The sequence below is a fragment of the Scomber scombrus genome, chromosome 13 (assembly GCF_963691925.1).
Source record: "Scomber scombrus chromosome 13, fScoSco1.1, whole genome shotgun sequence".
NCBI lineage: Eukaryota > Metazoa > Chordata > Actinopteri > Scombriformes > Scombridae > Scomber > Scomber scombrus.
In genome coordinates this window covers 22,373,252-22,388,804 of record NC_084982.1, presented here as the reverse complement: position 1 = coordinate 22,388,804, position 15,553 = coordinate 22,373,252, and the positions used below count along the sequence as shown (strand labels likewise).

General features: G+C 40.3%; 1 protein-coding gene across 2 annotated transcripts in view; it reads left to right on the top strand.

Moving 5' to 3' along the window:
* ptpn4a (protein tyrosine phosphatase non-receptor type 4a) overlaps window positions 1-15,419 on the top strand; it is a 90,835-nt gene extending 75,416 nt beyond the window's left edge. For both annotated transcript variants that reach the window (XM_062431139.1, XM_062431138.1), the window contains exons 16-27: window positions 649-808; window positions 1,987-2,070; window positions 2,274-2,330; window positions 2,599-2,755; window positions 4,245-4,411; window positions 4,796-4,886; window positions 5,145-5,206; window positions 6,482-6,628; window positions 7,292-7,420; window positions 9,225-9,373; window positions 9,510-9,645; window positions 9,834-15,419. In XM_062431139.1, coding sequence (XP_062287123.1) covers window positions 649-808; window positions 1,987-2,070; window positions 2,274-2,330; window positions 2,599-2,755; window positions 4,245-4,411; window positions 4,796-4,886; window positions 5,145-5,206; window positions 6,482-6,628; window positions 7,292-7,420; window positions 9,225-9,373; window positions 9,510-9,645; window positions 9,834-10,229 — 1,735 coding nt within the window. In that variant the 3' untranslated portion in view covers window positions 10,230-15,419. The remainder of the gene's footprint in view (window positions 1-648; window positions 809-1,986; window positions 2,071-2,273; window positions 2,331-2,598; window positions 2,756-4,244; window positions 4,412-4,795; window positions 4,887-5,144; window positions 5,207-6,481; window positions 6,629-7,291; window positions 7,421-9,224; window positions 9,374-9,509; window positions 9,646-9,833) is intronic.
* The last annotated feature ends 134 nt before the right edge of the window (window positions 15,420-15,553 follow it).

Here is a 15,553-nt window from a genome sequence, read left to right as displayed (position 1 = left end):
CACACACACACACACACACACACACACACACACACACACACACACATATACCTGATGGACCATGTTCTTTCACCATACACACTGAGACACACGGCCTTTTATTGTCTGGATGATGGAGTGGGGGTGGGGGGTGTTTTCCTCCTCTTGCAGCTCTTTTATTGAGGTTAATGCATTGTGACTAACACAGTGCCATTAAGCTTCTCTGTCTCTTGCAATCTCTTTCTGTCTCATTCCCCTTTTATCCATTTTTCTCCCCATCCTCCTTTTTCTTCTTCTGTTTTTCTTCCAACGCTCAGCTCTTTAACAAACAGGGAGACCTCCAGCTAGGCCAGATCATGATCCCTCCTCCACCAGCAATAATAGCTACTAAACAGCAACTTATGAGATGAATTTTGTACTTTTTACACTTATAATGAAGTCATGTTTTGTTCCATACTGAGTACAAGTGTGATCATGTTGAACAGGGATACAAAAGTGGAATCAGCACCACAGCGAGAACATTTCTTTGCCCAGATTTTGTGAGAAAAAATACATGTTGCATCAAATCGTTAATCTATAATAAACACTTTTGTCCCTTTCTCTCTCTGTCCCTGACTTTGACTTTGCTTTCCCTCCTTCCCTCTTCTACTCTGTCTCTGCCACGCTCAGGTCTCCAGAGGGAGTGGACGGCCTACCTCCAGCTCTGCCCCCCAAGCAGCTGAGCAGGAAAACCTTGAGCCAGATCATCCAGGCCCACTCTCAGCAGAGCCTCCTGGACAACCACCTCAACGAGATGTACGACGTTCCCGTCAACGCTGACAAGACCACGGTCAGTGAGGCCGCACAAACACTCGTGTGTCATGAGATTACAATTATGGAAATTTAGTACAGCAAGCAATCTCAAACATTTTCCTTGTAGTGTTCTTCCATTTCCTTGAAAAATCTTGTTTTGCACAAATTCAAAACCATGTTCTCAGGATGTTTGTATACTGGAGCTCATTGTGAGGCTCTGAAGAATTTCTCCCATGCCTGTTTTTTTTTTCAGCGCACAAACATCCTCGGAAACAAAAATAAATAACCTGAAGTGCCTTCAATGACAGCTACTCTCTCACTACTAAAGATGTTCTTTTATTCATCAAAAGCATTTTCTCTTTTTTTTCTTAGTACACTTAAGCTTCTTTTTTTCTCGAAATATATATAATCACACTAAAAAGAAACTCACCCGAATCAGCAACGGTGTGATTTGTAAATACTTGATTGATTTGAGCTGTTACCATAGCAATCATTTATTAAGAATCTTCTTTAAGATGTTTCTGTCAATGCTTAACTAAGAAAAAAAATCACTATATCTCAAACCTGTATTAATTAATCAATATGACTCAATACACTTGGTGTTATATAACAAGATTTCCTAATAATGATGAAATTGCAGAGTATGAACACCAAATTCATCAATTTTAAGGAAGCTTTTAGCCTCTTTTAGCTCATTATTTTGATTTTTAAAGTCAGGGCATTTACTGTATGTTTGAGTTTTAGCAGCTTCCATCATTCATCAGTTATTTCCAACACACAATCTGTTAAACCAACTGTACACTTCCTGTCCAGCACTGAACAATAGACAAAGTGAGTGCATGCTGGTGAACATAATGGACCATTTGATGAGGTCAAAGGAAGGAAGTATTGGCTCTACATTCATCAGGTGGCCAAACGTGAATCTAAATTAATACTAATGATGTCCTGTGTCTGCTGGTTGTGAAAACAATTTAGTGTGGTTAATGCACATTTTCCAGCTTGTTTTGATAGCATTCAAAAATCAACTACTTAAGATTTAAATCTCAGTTGTACATTGTAGATATTTGTAGATGTTTCCCTCATCACTGATAGAACAGCAAACACAAACTTTATGGGTGTAACATTGACCCGTATAATGTTCCTGTTCCAGAGGAGGATTATATGGAAGGAAACAGGATGTTGATTTGATGCATGTGTTCAACTTTGCTCTTCCAGCTAAACGGAGTTGTCCCACATGATAATCTGGTCCTGATCAAGATGAGACCTGATGAACACGGACGCTTCGGCTTCAATGTCAAGGTAAGAGGGATATTAGTCTGTTCACTGCACTACTATCTTATTTGGTTCGTTGGCTCATCTTTCCATCTAACTTTTCTTTGTTTTAAGCGAGTAGTCAAAACCTTTCATAACCTTTTGAAAAATGAAATGTGTAAAATACTTTCTGCTGTTAACTGATCTTGCCTGTTCACATCTTCTGTGTGTGTGCGTTTTTGTGTTTTTAGGGTGGAGCTGACCAGAAGATGCCCATCATCGTGTCCAGAGTGGCTCCGGGAACGTCCGTAAGTCAACAACCACCTCATACACTCAATAGATGATTACTACAGTATATTTTCAGGCACTCGTGCCAATATCCACAATTTTTAGTATTTTCATATCTGAAGACATTTTCTCTCACACCATTCTCATCATGTCAGCATTTCTCTTTCTCTCTCTCTCTCTCTCTCTCTCTCTCTCTCTCTCTCTCTCTCTCTCTCTCTCTCTCTCTCTCTCTCTCTCTCTCTCTCTCTCTCTCTCTCTCTCTCTCTCTCTCTCTCTCCTCCTCTTCAGGCTGACCTGTGTGTTCCTCGCCTTAACGAGGGCGATCAGGTTGTCTTAATTAACGGGCGGGACATCTCTGACCACACCCATGATCAGGTGGTCATGTTCATCAAAGCCAGCTGTGAGAGCCACTCTGGGGAGCTCATACTATTGGTCAGACCGAACGGTGAGTTGTGATTATTATGTGAATGTGACTAACTCTAATTTTATCTCGGATTCAAAGAATGGACATAATAACTGGACAGTCTTCCAGTGTAATGCAACACAACGCTACACAGCTGGAGTTTTCTAGTCATAAGGGGGTCATATTCATTCCTTCGTTTATCGGACAGCGTTCGACTCTTACACTCCTGTACATTTCAGCTTCGACTCACTTAGGACACTATCAAGGGTGTGAGGAACTGCAGAGAGAAGTTTAATCCGTTTACAAGTTAACCAGCTATTTCTAAATCCTTAACCAGGTTTCCTTACTAAGTGTATAAGCTTCCTTGTAATTTCCTAACTAATTAGAACTGCCTTGTTCCACACCAGTGATTTACTAAATTGGGTTAATCAGGAATGTCTTAGCTCGTACTGTAAAGACCTTCGTAATGAGCAGATCTTTTGCCTAGAGACATCTGCAATGTCTTCCAATCAAAAGCGATTAATGATGCAAACAGGAAGTCGCTTCAGCATCACAAGCTGTAACAATGATAACACGATTAAGAGTTCAAACAGGACAAAGTGACATATTAAAGTCACCTTACAATGTTAGATGTAGGTACGACTTTGTTTTATTTGTATATACATATGTAATTATTTGTTATTTGAGGAGTTTCATTTCATGTTGTTTCTCAGCTTATAGTTTGCTCTGTTGTCATGGAGATACTATATTTTAAATGCCATCATGTGACCCAAGTATTGAACTTTTTTAAGCTGCATTGCTTGATTATTCTTGCACCTGGTAGTTACTGGGTGTGAATATTACTGTATTACTGAATAATAATCTAATATACTATTACTGAATATTTCCTGTAGTAGCACCAAATCTTCACTCAGTAAACACTTCCATTATGTCGGCTAAATTTTGAACACAGCAAACAGCAGCTGGGGCATGCAACTCTAAAAGATTAACAGCCAAACATCTGCTAACCAGCTCTGATTCTACTTCTGGTATTTTCCTGACTGCTCAATCTCACTTTTGTTCAGAATTGCAAATGAGATCCACGAGTTGTACGATTTTTTTGCTTTCTGTACATCTCAGCTATATGTAATGGCTGTGTAGAAAATGTGAGGCAAAGCATTTCCTTTAATCAGCATCGGGGAGGCGGAGATCGGAGCTTTTTTAAAAGATGATGAAACATTGCAATTCTTGACATTTTAACTGGGTCAGAAAGGGATTTATGCATTATATCCTGTCTTACATCAAAGCACATATAAGATTGCATCAATGTATCGAATGCCTGTCAGTTCACATTTTGTTTTGGCTGTATTTTTCTAATTCTGGCGTTTAAATATTTGCATCCCCTTGGTGAAAAACATTTCTTACGGTCCGGTGCATCAGTAAATATTTCTCTATCTTTGGTGCTTAAATAAATCCATCCCTCGAGGCCTCAGCCTACATAAACAGCCACGTCTATAATAACTGTGACACTTTTCTTTCTTCTCCGGTCCAGCCATCTATGATGTGGTGGAGGAGAAGGCGGACTCAGAACCAGATTTTCAGTATATCCCAGAGAAGTCCCCTCAGGACCCCACCCAGCTAGACCAGCATGCTTTGAGGGACTCTATGGTTACCCTGAAAGAAGGCCTGATCAGTGGAGCCATACTGGCACAGTTTGATGTGAGGAAAAACACTTTTCATGAGTGGATACACAAACACACACACACACACAAAAAACACTTGTTGAATTGCAGGAGATGTTTTTATCGGAAGATTTTTTTTTTTTTACACACATTTCTTTCCTCCTCTGCATTCCAATAACTTCCTGTCTTTTATCATCATCACTTAACAGCTTCCTGTTTAAACTCTGTACAGTGCTATTAGTGAAGAGGAATGTTAAATAAAAACAAACACACACATAAAAGCAGGTCGCTGAATGCAAGAGCTCATGCACTCAAAAACACTTAGAAGTATTTTGACATATTTTCACACATATATTTACAAAGCGGACAAAGAAATGATCGGTAATATACATTTTAATGTGTGTTTTCTCTTTTCTTACAGCAACTGTACAGGAAGAGGCCGGGGATGACCATGCTGTGTGCCAAATTACCTCAGAACGTTTCCAAAAATCGCTACAGAGACATCTCTCCTTGTACGTCATTGCTAAACAACAGATTACACAGCTCTTTACTTCTGTTGGCTTTTGTTTGTTTAAATATGTTTTACCACATCTTTTTACATCCATTTGCTTCTTGATCTGTTGTTCCTTTAGTCAATTGAGCTTCTTCTCTTATTATTGCTCTCTTTCTTCTCTCTCTCTCTCTCTCTCTCTCTCTCTCTCTCTCTCTCTCCATGTCATCATCCTCTATCTATAATCTAACGCTCCTTCCCCTCTTTTCTTTCTCTGCAGATGATGCCACCCGGGTCATTCTGAAAAGCACAGATGACTACATCAATGCAAACTACATCAATGTGAGTCGGTTCCCCTCGTATTTTGTCTTTCATGTTTCTGTCAGTGTCTTTTTTGCCTTTTGCGCTCGTTTGAGGCACGGTGGGTGGTCTGTTTTGCCAACCATCAAAACGCATATCTAAACACGCCGGTGACGTTCTGTACGACCACCAAAGTTTACGAGTGAGCGAAAACATTGCAAGTTAATTTTTTGCATGTTTTTTGAGTCATCCAGACATTAACAGCTGTCTGCAGATGTTTTAGGTAAAGTGCTACTCTTATTTCCTTAGAGAACATTTATGTTTGTTAATTTACGCCATTTTCAGACATTACTGGATTCATATATGTTAAAGTTTTGGCTTTAAGTTTCTTACATTTCATAGGTTTACTAATTCTCAAACATAATATATGTTACAAAGGATAATGATATTTTGTTGATTTTCTTCCATGCTGCATCAGTGAGAGACTTTTACAGTGTATTTTGCATTTGAATGATTGTTTGTATGTCCATAGTGTAAATAATGACTATTTGTAGGGTGAAGGACACTCGCTGCACTTCTCACTCCTCTAATCAACCCTCTACAGTCACTATTAGTTTTCTCATCCATCTCATCATTTGTTAGATAGAAAACACTCTCTCACACATACTTACTCCTATTTGCTTTTCTATGTAGTGTTAGTGTTTGGATATTTATATTTGAAGCAGTTGGCATTGAGGAAAGTTTAATATTTACAGAAACTGAAGGTCTGATGATTATAGTTGTTGTCTGAGGTGTTTTTGCCTGTCTTGCGCCACCGTAAGGCGAAAAAGAAAAAATCAATAAAGACACATTTTTAGTGGCTGATCTGACATGAAAAGAACTGCCTCAACAACTTAAAATTAGATGACTTTATTTGATTTGTGAACAAGAAGTTATACTTAAATTGGACATTTTTATCCCTGCTTCTAAGAAGTTGGAGCAAGATACTTATTTACTTTATGTGTGTGACTTTGTGCAGCAGTGAACTTGAGATCATGTGTCAGTTTGTTACTGGCCTGACCTTGTAAGTGTAAGCCTATTCAAACAGGATAAGCTTCAAAGAGTATTGCCAACACGTTTAAGTAATAAAGAACACATCGTAAGGAGGCCTAATTAATTCTTTGGATCTGCACCTTTTTTAGAAAGAGCTGAAAACATTTAGTTCTGCACCGCTGAAAACACAAAAATCACATTGTTTCAGTTGAAAATAATGAGAAAAAGATTCCTTGCAACCAAATACTTCTGAATCTCAATCTGTCTGTTTTTCTCTCTCTATAGATGGAGATTCCAGCCTCCAGTCTGATAAACCGCTACATAGCATGCCAGGGCCCCCTGCCGAACACCTGCCCCGACTTCTGGCAAATGACCTGGGAGCAGGGCTCGTCTATGGTGGTCATGTTGACGACACAGGTCGAGAGGGGGCGGGTACGTAGAAGTATTCCTCATGGACCAGGGCAGGAAACAACATATGGACTGCAGCATGTGCACAAAAAAAAAAAAAAAAAAAAAAAAAAAGGTTGTCAGCGTCAGTGAATCCATGCGTAGTGTTACGGAACACCTCTGAGTTTAGTTTTGTTGGCAAAACACAGATTTACCATCAGTAGAGATTCCAGATGGTCCACTGTCAAAACATTCTGAAATGATTGAAATATCTCAGGAAAGGAGGTTTTACTGCAAAATGAATTATTAATTTGAACATTATATATTAAATACATGAAGAAAGTAAGTCGGTTACTGTGAAAAAGATGCAATTTTAGATGTCTTGATCTTCAGACTAGGTGTGAATTTGAAGATCTTGAGAAACCTAAAACTGAAATTATGCAATAGAAAACAGTGAAACAGTGTGACAGAAAATATTACAATAATCACCTCTAATATACTATAGGATTTTCTTATTATGCAAGTCATGACTCCAGATGGACTGACTAGTAAGAAAATGGAGTAAAAGTGAAGTCTGAAGCCGTCCTTCTCTGTTAAAGATAACAGGAAAGACTAAGGGATTGACCTCTGACCTCTGAGCAGAGAATAACAGTAATAACCTGTTTGGTAAATAATATTTTATCTGTGTTGTTGTTTTTTTCTTTTTAGGTGAAGTGTCACCAGTACTGGCCCAACCCGGACAGCAGCGCCATCTACGGAGACTTTACCGTAACGTGCCACAACGAAGAGGGCAACTCTGCCTTCCTGGTCCGGGAAATGACTCTCGTGCACACACAGGTAACCGTTGAGGGGCTGTTGCACACCCAAAAAGAGAGGAGTAAGAAAAGGGAAGGAAGGGAGTACTAGGACAAAAAAAGAGAGAGGAGGTGAAGCCAGAGAAGGTTAGAGAGGAGGGCAGAGGAGGAAAAACACAGAGAAAAGACAGGGACCAGCGTCTCAGGAAGGATGAGCCGCTGAGGACCCCGAGGAGGTGTGTTGCCATAGTGACCAGTGTGGGCTGTTCTTTTTCTGGCTCCCGCTGCTGCATGCGGGCCACGTATTGGGATCTGGTTACCATGACAACCAGACCACCCCAGTCAGTCACATTGCTGAAAAAAGAGAGCGAGAAACAGAGAGCGAGAGAGAGGGAAGAGAGCAAACAGAGAGAGTGGGACGATGGAAAAACAGAGCTGGAGAGGAACAAGTTAGTTTGATAGTTACAGTCTTACTTCAACATGTCACAGTGAACATTTTGCATCCCTTTTGAGCTTCTGTTGATGCAAAATGGTGTGGGTAAATGTATCTACGTGTCTTAAGTCTTTGCTGTAATGTTGTTGTTTTTTGGGGGGTTTTATTGCCAGTATTGTTGTTTTTTTGAAAGCACTATTAACGTATTAACTTTTAATGGAGGATCGGATTCCCCGCTGTCTGTGTTTTCCTGATGACTTCCCTGTGTGTTGCCCGTGTATCATGACCTTTTAAAATATATGGCTGTAGGAGGCAATTAGCATTCTCCTCTGCCTGTGATTGTTGCCATGGAGATAGATGTGTTACCATGGCGATGCAGCGAGGTTATATTGAAGAGCCTCCTGAGTTGCACATGAAACAGCGGTCAGCAAGTGTTATCTGCTGTACGACCTGTGTGTGTGTGTGTGTGTATAAAGTAGTCATCATTTTATTCCTGTGGGGTTTCCGATTTGTCTGTTCTTCTTTCCTTTTTAAATGAAACGGGAAGTTTGAATTATCTTCACCGATAAAGAGAATCATCTTAAATAAGACCTTTTTATCATTACGCTATAGAAAATAAGTCATCTATTGCAACTAACAATTAATTTTTTTATTTTGTCCATTAATAAAATTAGTTGTTTTAACTATAAAGTGTCAGAAAATGGTGAAAAATCTTGATGACTGTTTCTTCTTCTGTCTTCTTTTATCCCGACCAACAGTCAAAAATCCAAAGAAAACCTCCTTTACTATCATTAAAGGCTTTATAAACCAGAAAATATTGATGCATATTATATAATATTCATTTGTAAGACTGAAACCAGGGAATTTTGGCATTTTTAATCTGAAAAACTGACTAAAAACGATTGACTATCAAAATAGTTACAGTTAATTTTCTGTTGCAGTATCTGGTGCTTCTTAAAATGGGAAATAGCACTGCAGGTCATGAAATGGTCGAAAAGGGATCGAAAAAAAGAATAAAACCACTGTTTATTATCCACCCCACTCATAACATGTTTAAAGGTCATAATTACACAAACAGGGTTGCATGCAATCCTCTCCCTGTAGGACACGCAGTTCCACCACACGTGCTCAGAGGTCGCCCACATGAAATAAAATATCTGTTTTGTGCTCCGAGTATGAGTGATATCAGGGAATAATTAATTCCATAGTTATGTTGTTTCCAAGGCCTCAAATATTAAAGGAACCTTTCTGAAAGTGGTCCAATGCTAAATGTGTTTTCTTCTGTTTTCTGTGTGTGTGTGTGTGTGTGTGTGTGTGTGTGTGTGTGTGTGTGTGTGTGTGTGTGTGTGTGTGTGTGTGTGTGTGTGTGTGTGTGTGTGTGTGTGTGTGTGTGTGTGTGTGTGTGCTCGTTCAGAGCGAGGAGGAGAGAGAGCTCACGCAGATCCAGTACTTGGCATGGCCAGATCACGGCGTTCCCGATGACTCCACTGATTTCCTGGACTTTGTGGCTCTGGTTCGGACCAAACGGGCTGGGCAGGACCAGCCGATGGTGGTTCACTGCAGGTACGGCTGTCGTTACACAACACCTGATTACCTGAAACAGTTTCCCTCCTTCCTCTTTTCGCCTCACACTTCAAAAGTTTGCACTTGTTTTGTAACTTAACATCCATTTCTTCCCTCCTGACACTTTTTTTCCCAGCGCGGGAATTGGTCGGACAGGGGTTCTGATCACCATGGAGACGGCTTTGTGTCTAATGGAGTGCGGTCAGCCAGTGTATCCTCTAGATATCGTCAGGACCATGAGAGACCAGCGGGCTATGATGATACAGACACCTGTACGTAGACGCATCCATTCATCTGTCCAGCTTCTTCCAACCATCTTTAAACCATCAGCTAAAATCTCTCTCTCTCTCTCTCTTTCTCTTTCTCTCTCTCTCTCTCTCTCTCTCTCTCTCTCTCTCTCTCTCTCTCTCTCTCTCTCTCTCTCTCTCTCTCTCTCTCTCTCTCTCTGTCTCTCTATCAGAGTCAGTACCGCTTTGTATGTGAGGCCATCCTGAAAGTCTATGAAGAGGGTCTGGTCAAACCACTCAAGATCGCCATCTACCAGCAGAGAGAAAAGGTGGATGAGGAGCGGGAGGAGGAGAAGAAGGAACACCAGAAAGCTGGAGAAGAAAGAGAAGAGGCAGCGGCGACGACAGAGGATGGGGAGGCGGCCGTCACCGTGGAGTTGCTAGAAGGAGATTTGGATGAAGAGGACGATGACGACGAGGAGGTGGAGGTGCTAGATGTGGGAGAAGTGACAGAAGAGGGGGAGGAGGAGGAGGAGGAAGAGGAGGTGGAGGAGCCGAGCGTCGCTAGCGCCACCAGCGTGACAAGCGAAACCAGCGCGAACCCTGAACCCGATCCTGCTAACCCGTGATGTTTGACCCTCTGGGGGGTCATCAGGGGTTACCAGGAACAGGAGGCCAGGTGGCCGGAGGAGAGAACAAAAGCACTGTTGCACTTTATGCTGACAAAAATGGAAAAAAAACTAAAAGACAAACATACGTGAAAATCAAGGACAAACTAGAATTTAAAAAAAGAAATCCAGCTGTGTTGACTAGGTACCATTAGAGGATATTGTATGTTCAGGGTAAACGAAAAAAAACGTATACAAAGAATGAAAAGATAAAAGTATGAGAGAATAAAACGTGGATGGGGAATTGCTGTAGTGCCATAAGTACGAAGGGGAAGGGCTCCCCTCATGGATGAAAAGCTCCCCCCTCACACCCCCTCTTTTTTTCTCCCCCCTCCCTAAAGGGTCGCCCTGTCCCCTTCTGAGCGAGTCTGCCAGACAGACCTGCCTTTTTTTAGTGTCCTTTTAGCTGATAAAGAGATATACCTTATCTTTTGTTCCTCAGAAAGAGTATTTATTGTGTTTTAGTTTGTGTCGAAACCCTGTCCACTGAACAAAACAAAAAAAAGTTGTATGTTTGTTTGTATGAGTCTAGAGCTTCATGCTTTCCTGATTAAATTTTAGGTAGTAAAGTAGTGTGATTCCTCTTCTTCTAACTACTTCTTTATTTCTTTTGCTTTTTTGTGGAGAGAAAAAAACAAACAGTGATTTTAATTTATTGTACTTGATTTTTTTTGATTTTTTTTTTTATCTTTCTCAGCTTTCTTGTCTAAGTTTCTGACAGCACAGACTGACAGATGGACAACCCGAAAGCACTTTGTGTCTCACCTCTTTGTTCAATGCTGTGGCAAGTTGGATACATTATCCCGCTTTGTGCTGTGTTTTTTTGAGCTTACAGACACACATGCTCTGAAGTGGCCATCGTTTGGCGTGTTAGAAGAACATAACTGGTTTACAATCCTCAGGGCCTGTGTCCACTGGGCGCACCTCTCTTTCACTTTTTGTGCTAGTCATAGCAGCTCAAATCTCCCGTTGAAAGACATAAAGTTTGAGAAATGTAACTTCCAGCATTGATAGATTATTTGAAATAAGCTCACACGTTGCTTGACAGCACATCGTTTCAACACAAGCAAACAAAGACATCATCATGAAGAGAGGCCCCGGTAGACACACGACCTCACTGAGTTACAATCTAAGCTATTTGGCAGCCGTCACGGTTGATGAAGCTAAGAAAACGAGGCTGAGGTCAGTTCCCTCCTCTCTTCAAATTCATATGCAGTCAGTTCAGTGTTTTTTTAAAATCCAACCTGCAGTTTATTTGCAAACGACAGAGCGGGCAAGAAAGCGTCCTCAGGTTTTTTGAAGCATCCTCCCCCTGCTGACAGCAAACAGCCGTTACTTCCCTCTGAACCACCAGATATTTCTTCCATGCTTTGCACAGGTCATAAAGTGATTGAAATCTGCTAAAAGCTTCATGCAATCACCCCCCACCCCCACCGAGTTTTCGTAGAAATTTTGCTTGCGGAATTGACAGTGAACTGATCTCAACCTTTTTTGTGCGAATGGTAAAAACAGAACTTTAAATGTCCCCCCCCCCCCCCCCCCCCCCCCCCCCCCCCGACAATTGAGTCCTGTTAAACTGGAGCAAACTTACGTCCCCATTTATTGCAGTTGAGATTGTTGGACTTTTACCATCACCTGTTTGTGCAAGCAATCATGTGACCCAGCATTTAACTTTGTTAGACTAATTTGTGTTTCAAAGGTAATTTCCCCTTAAAATACTGGTTTCAGTGGGGTTCAGAGGTCACTGGAGCAGAGCTTTGAAACAACTTTTGCTGTTTAAATTTTTTCCCATGTTGTCTGATCAACTTACAGTTCAAATACTTAGCAGCCCAAACTGAACATTCAACCAATATATATATTTTTTGTTTTTTATTTGACCTTTTCCAATGGTACTTCGTCTTTTTTTTTTTTTTTTTTTAAAGGCACATGTTGTTTTTTTAAGCCAAGTTAATGATGATGTTATGGGGGGTAATGTTATGGGTGATTTAAATGACTAAATGATAAAAATGATGATGATTTTCCTGACATGTATTTTTTTGAATTCACAAAACCCAGCATCAGGTTGCTTGTTGTCTTCTTTTCTTTGTCCGAGTACAGGCTAGGTTTGTCTTTGTACTTTTCAAAAAAGCAGTAATGAGCGAGTGGAGTGTAGCCTCTTCAAAATTTGAGATATTTTTCTTATTGGTTGCTTCAGTACTTGCTGTCATTGGCTCCTTCAGTGGATTCTGCTGGATAAACCTACTGCTGTTTGTGTGTGTGTGAGAAAGAAATAGAGTGTGTGTGTGTGTGCATTCAGATTTCTGTCTTTATCTCTCTCTCTCTTTGTACCTCTCCTTCCGCCGCCATTTCTAATTTTTTTTTTTTTTAGCTGTCTGGTCTAAGCCTGCTTGTCCGTTAACTGGAATGAAAGGTTGTGACATAGAGCCACAAACCTAATCTAATCTGATCTCAAGTTTTGTCTAAAGAAATGCGGACAGAGCGTTCTTGTAGAGATTTTTTATTTTAGACTGTCCTAAAAAACAGGCTGAATCTTTGCCTGCGAAACAACAATTCAAACCATACCTCCCTTTTTTTTTTGTTAAAACAGCTGAATCATACTGTACTTGGGCCACATGGAGAGGTGGGATCAAGAAGAGCCTAGAAACTGCTTTCCTCTTCACTCTTTTTTTATAATTTTTTATTTTTTTAAATCTCCTATGTATTGCGGTCCTCCCGCAAAGTCTGCTTAACTCCTTCTCTCAGGCAACATCAGTCATTTCAGCAGAGCCCACGCAACATCCACTGTCCATTCTTCCCATTGTTCCTCCCCAGATGCCTCCTTTATATCATTATACAGCGGAGGAAATAAGTATTCAACATGTCAACATTTCTCTCAGTAAACATATTTCCATTAAGACCAGACATTGGTGTTAACTCAATAAGGCGATACCGCTAAATAAATGGCTAAATGTAGTTATGTGCATTAAATTGGAATGACACGGAAAGAAGAGTATTGAACACGCTAACTGAAATGTATTTAATGCTTGACAGAGAAGCCTTTGTTTTGCGATGACAGCTTCAAGATGCTTCCTGTATGAAGAAACTAATCTCTTACAGTGTCCAGGGGGGATTTTGGCCCATTCGTCTTCGGATGTTGGAGAGTCCAGGGGGGGGGCCCACTGGTGAATCTTTATCTTCAGTTCCTTCCACAAATGTTCTGTTAGGTTCAAATCGGGTGACTGACCCGGTCCTCTGGAAACAGTTGAGTCTCCTTAGCAGTATGTTTTGGACCGTTGTCCTGTTGAAGGGTCGACCAGTGTCTCATCTTCATTGTCCAGCTGCATTGCAAGAATATCCCAATACATGGCTGTATTCATTTTCCACTTAATGAGAAGAGGAACAGCCCCAAAATGTAATGCTTCCACCTCTAGACTTGCTGTAGTTTTGGGACTTTTAGGGTCATGTGGAGGCATTTCTCCTCCACACATGGCGTATAGTGTTATTGCCAAAAACGTCAAACCTCACCACATTTTTCCAGTAATCTATTTGGCTTCTCGAAACATTGTGTGGCAAACATGACGAGCTTCAACATGTCATGGAGCGGAGTGCGTTCCCTTTTGTTTCCTGTGTGACAATTGTCTTTTTGGAGCTATCTAGTGGTCCTTGGATCATCTGCTACTCTTCTGACTTATCTTCTTACTGCCTGGTCAGCAGTCTAGCGAGGAGCTGCTGTTGTGTGACGGTTAGGAGTGATGTATCTTCCACTTCCAGATAATAGTCCCCTTCGGTGCTTATGGGAAACATTTAGGAGTTGAGAAATCAAGTCGGTAACCTGTGCCATTCCCTGTGTTGCTCAACAATCTTGTTGCGAAAATCTTAGGAGAGCTCTTTTCCTCCTACCCATCCTGACACGGTTCTTGTGTAACATCTTAGTAAGAGATGTTGTATTCATAGATGACTAACACTTTTTTTTAAAAGACTGGAAGTGCTAGTAGCCACATGCACTAACTGAGCTGGGTCTAATTGGCACAGGTAACGGGACTAAATATAGAGGAATCACCTTGTTTGGTGCTTTTTGTCACTGCATGTTCTTTACTTTTTACCTGTGTCGTTCCAATTTCATGCACATAACTTATTGATTGCAATGTTGTAATTTCTTAAGCTGTGTTGCCTTAAAGAGTTAATACTAATACCTGCACTGGAAATATGTTAAATGATAAAAATGTTGATGTGTTGCATACTCCACCCCCCCCCCCCTCCTCTCTCTCTCTGTCCATGGATCCCACTCTCTCTCTGCATGGCCTCCAGGCAAATGACAGTAGCAAAGTATCAAACAAGGAGGACAAACTGAGGCTAGACAGTTGAATGACTTACCGAATAATTGGTTTATTGACAGTTACAAATACATTGTAGCCCCCCTACGTGTACTGTATGAGCTTGTAATCAAAAAAAGAAACAGAAACCATTCAACACCCAGTGGCTTCTTCTCCAGCTATTTTTATATTCAACAGCGGGGGCCAACTAAATCAAATTACCATTAAATTTAAATTAATTAACGCTGAAGGCCTCCTGATAGCAGCATCAATGATAAGTTAAAGAAAAGAACGAAAAAAACCTTGACGATTTCTAACGAGAAAATGAAACATTGGCCCTGCAGAGAAAAGTTAATAATTAATCAATCAGGGCTGCCGGAGTTTCCATCTGCACAAAAATGTCCAGCAACGAGCTGTCTATGTTCAAAGTGTTTTGTCGATGACACATAATTGGTGCGTTTTAGGGTACTGATCAAAGGTAGTGTGGAGGGGACCAGAGATAGGGAGGGCTCGGGGTTTAGTCGAGAGTCGAGTTGTATTTTTGTGCAAAGATGAAAACAGTTGTAGTCGAGAAAGGACAGCACTTTGTAGAAGGCTGAGTGGCAGATAGTGCTACTGAAAAAAATAAAAGAAGAAGTTGGAGACATTGTTAAAAATGAGTTGTTCTTTTTTTTCATTTTAATTTATCTTTTTTTTTTCATTTTGTTTTAAAAATAAAGACACCTGTAGGGAACAAGAAAAAGAAAAGAACTCCTAACTACACAGTGCCACTTGTTAATTTTGTGTAAATAATACTAGACCATGTAAATACAATGTTGTATATGAAAAAAAAATCTTTAAAATAAAAGGGAAAATCATTTGTGAGCAGAAATATTTTTTGCTTTTATTTTTTATTTTATGTTTTTCCTTATGAATGATTTCAAATGTGACACATATGGTGTGTATTTCAAGACTGCTATTTCAAAAAAAAAGTTGTTTTTATTTGAAACGTTC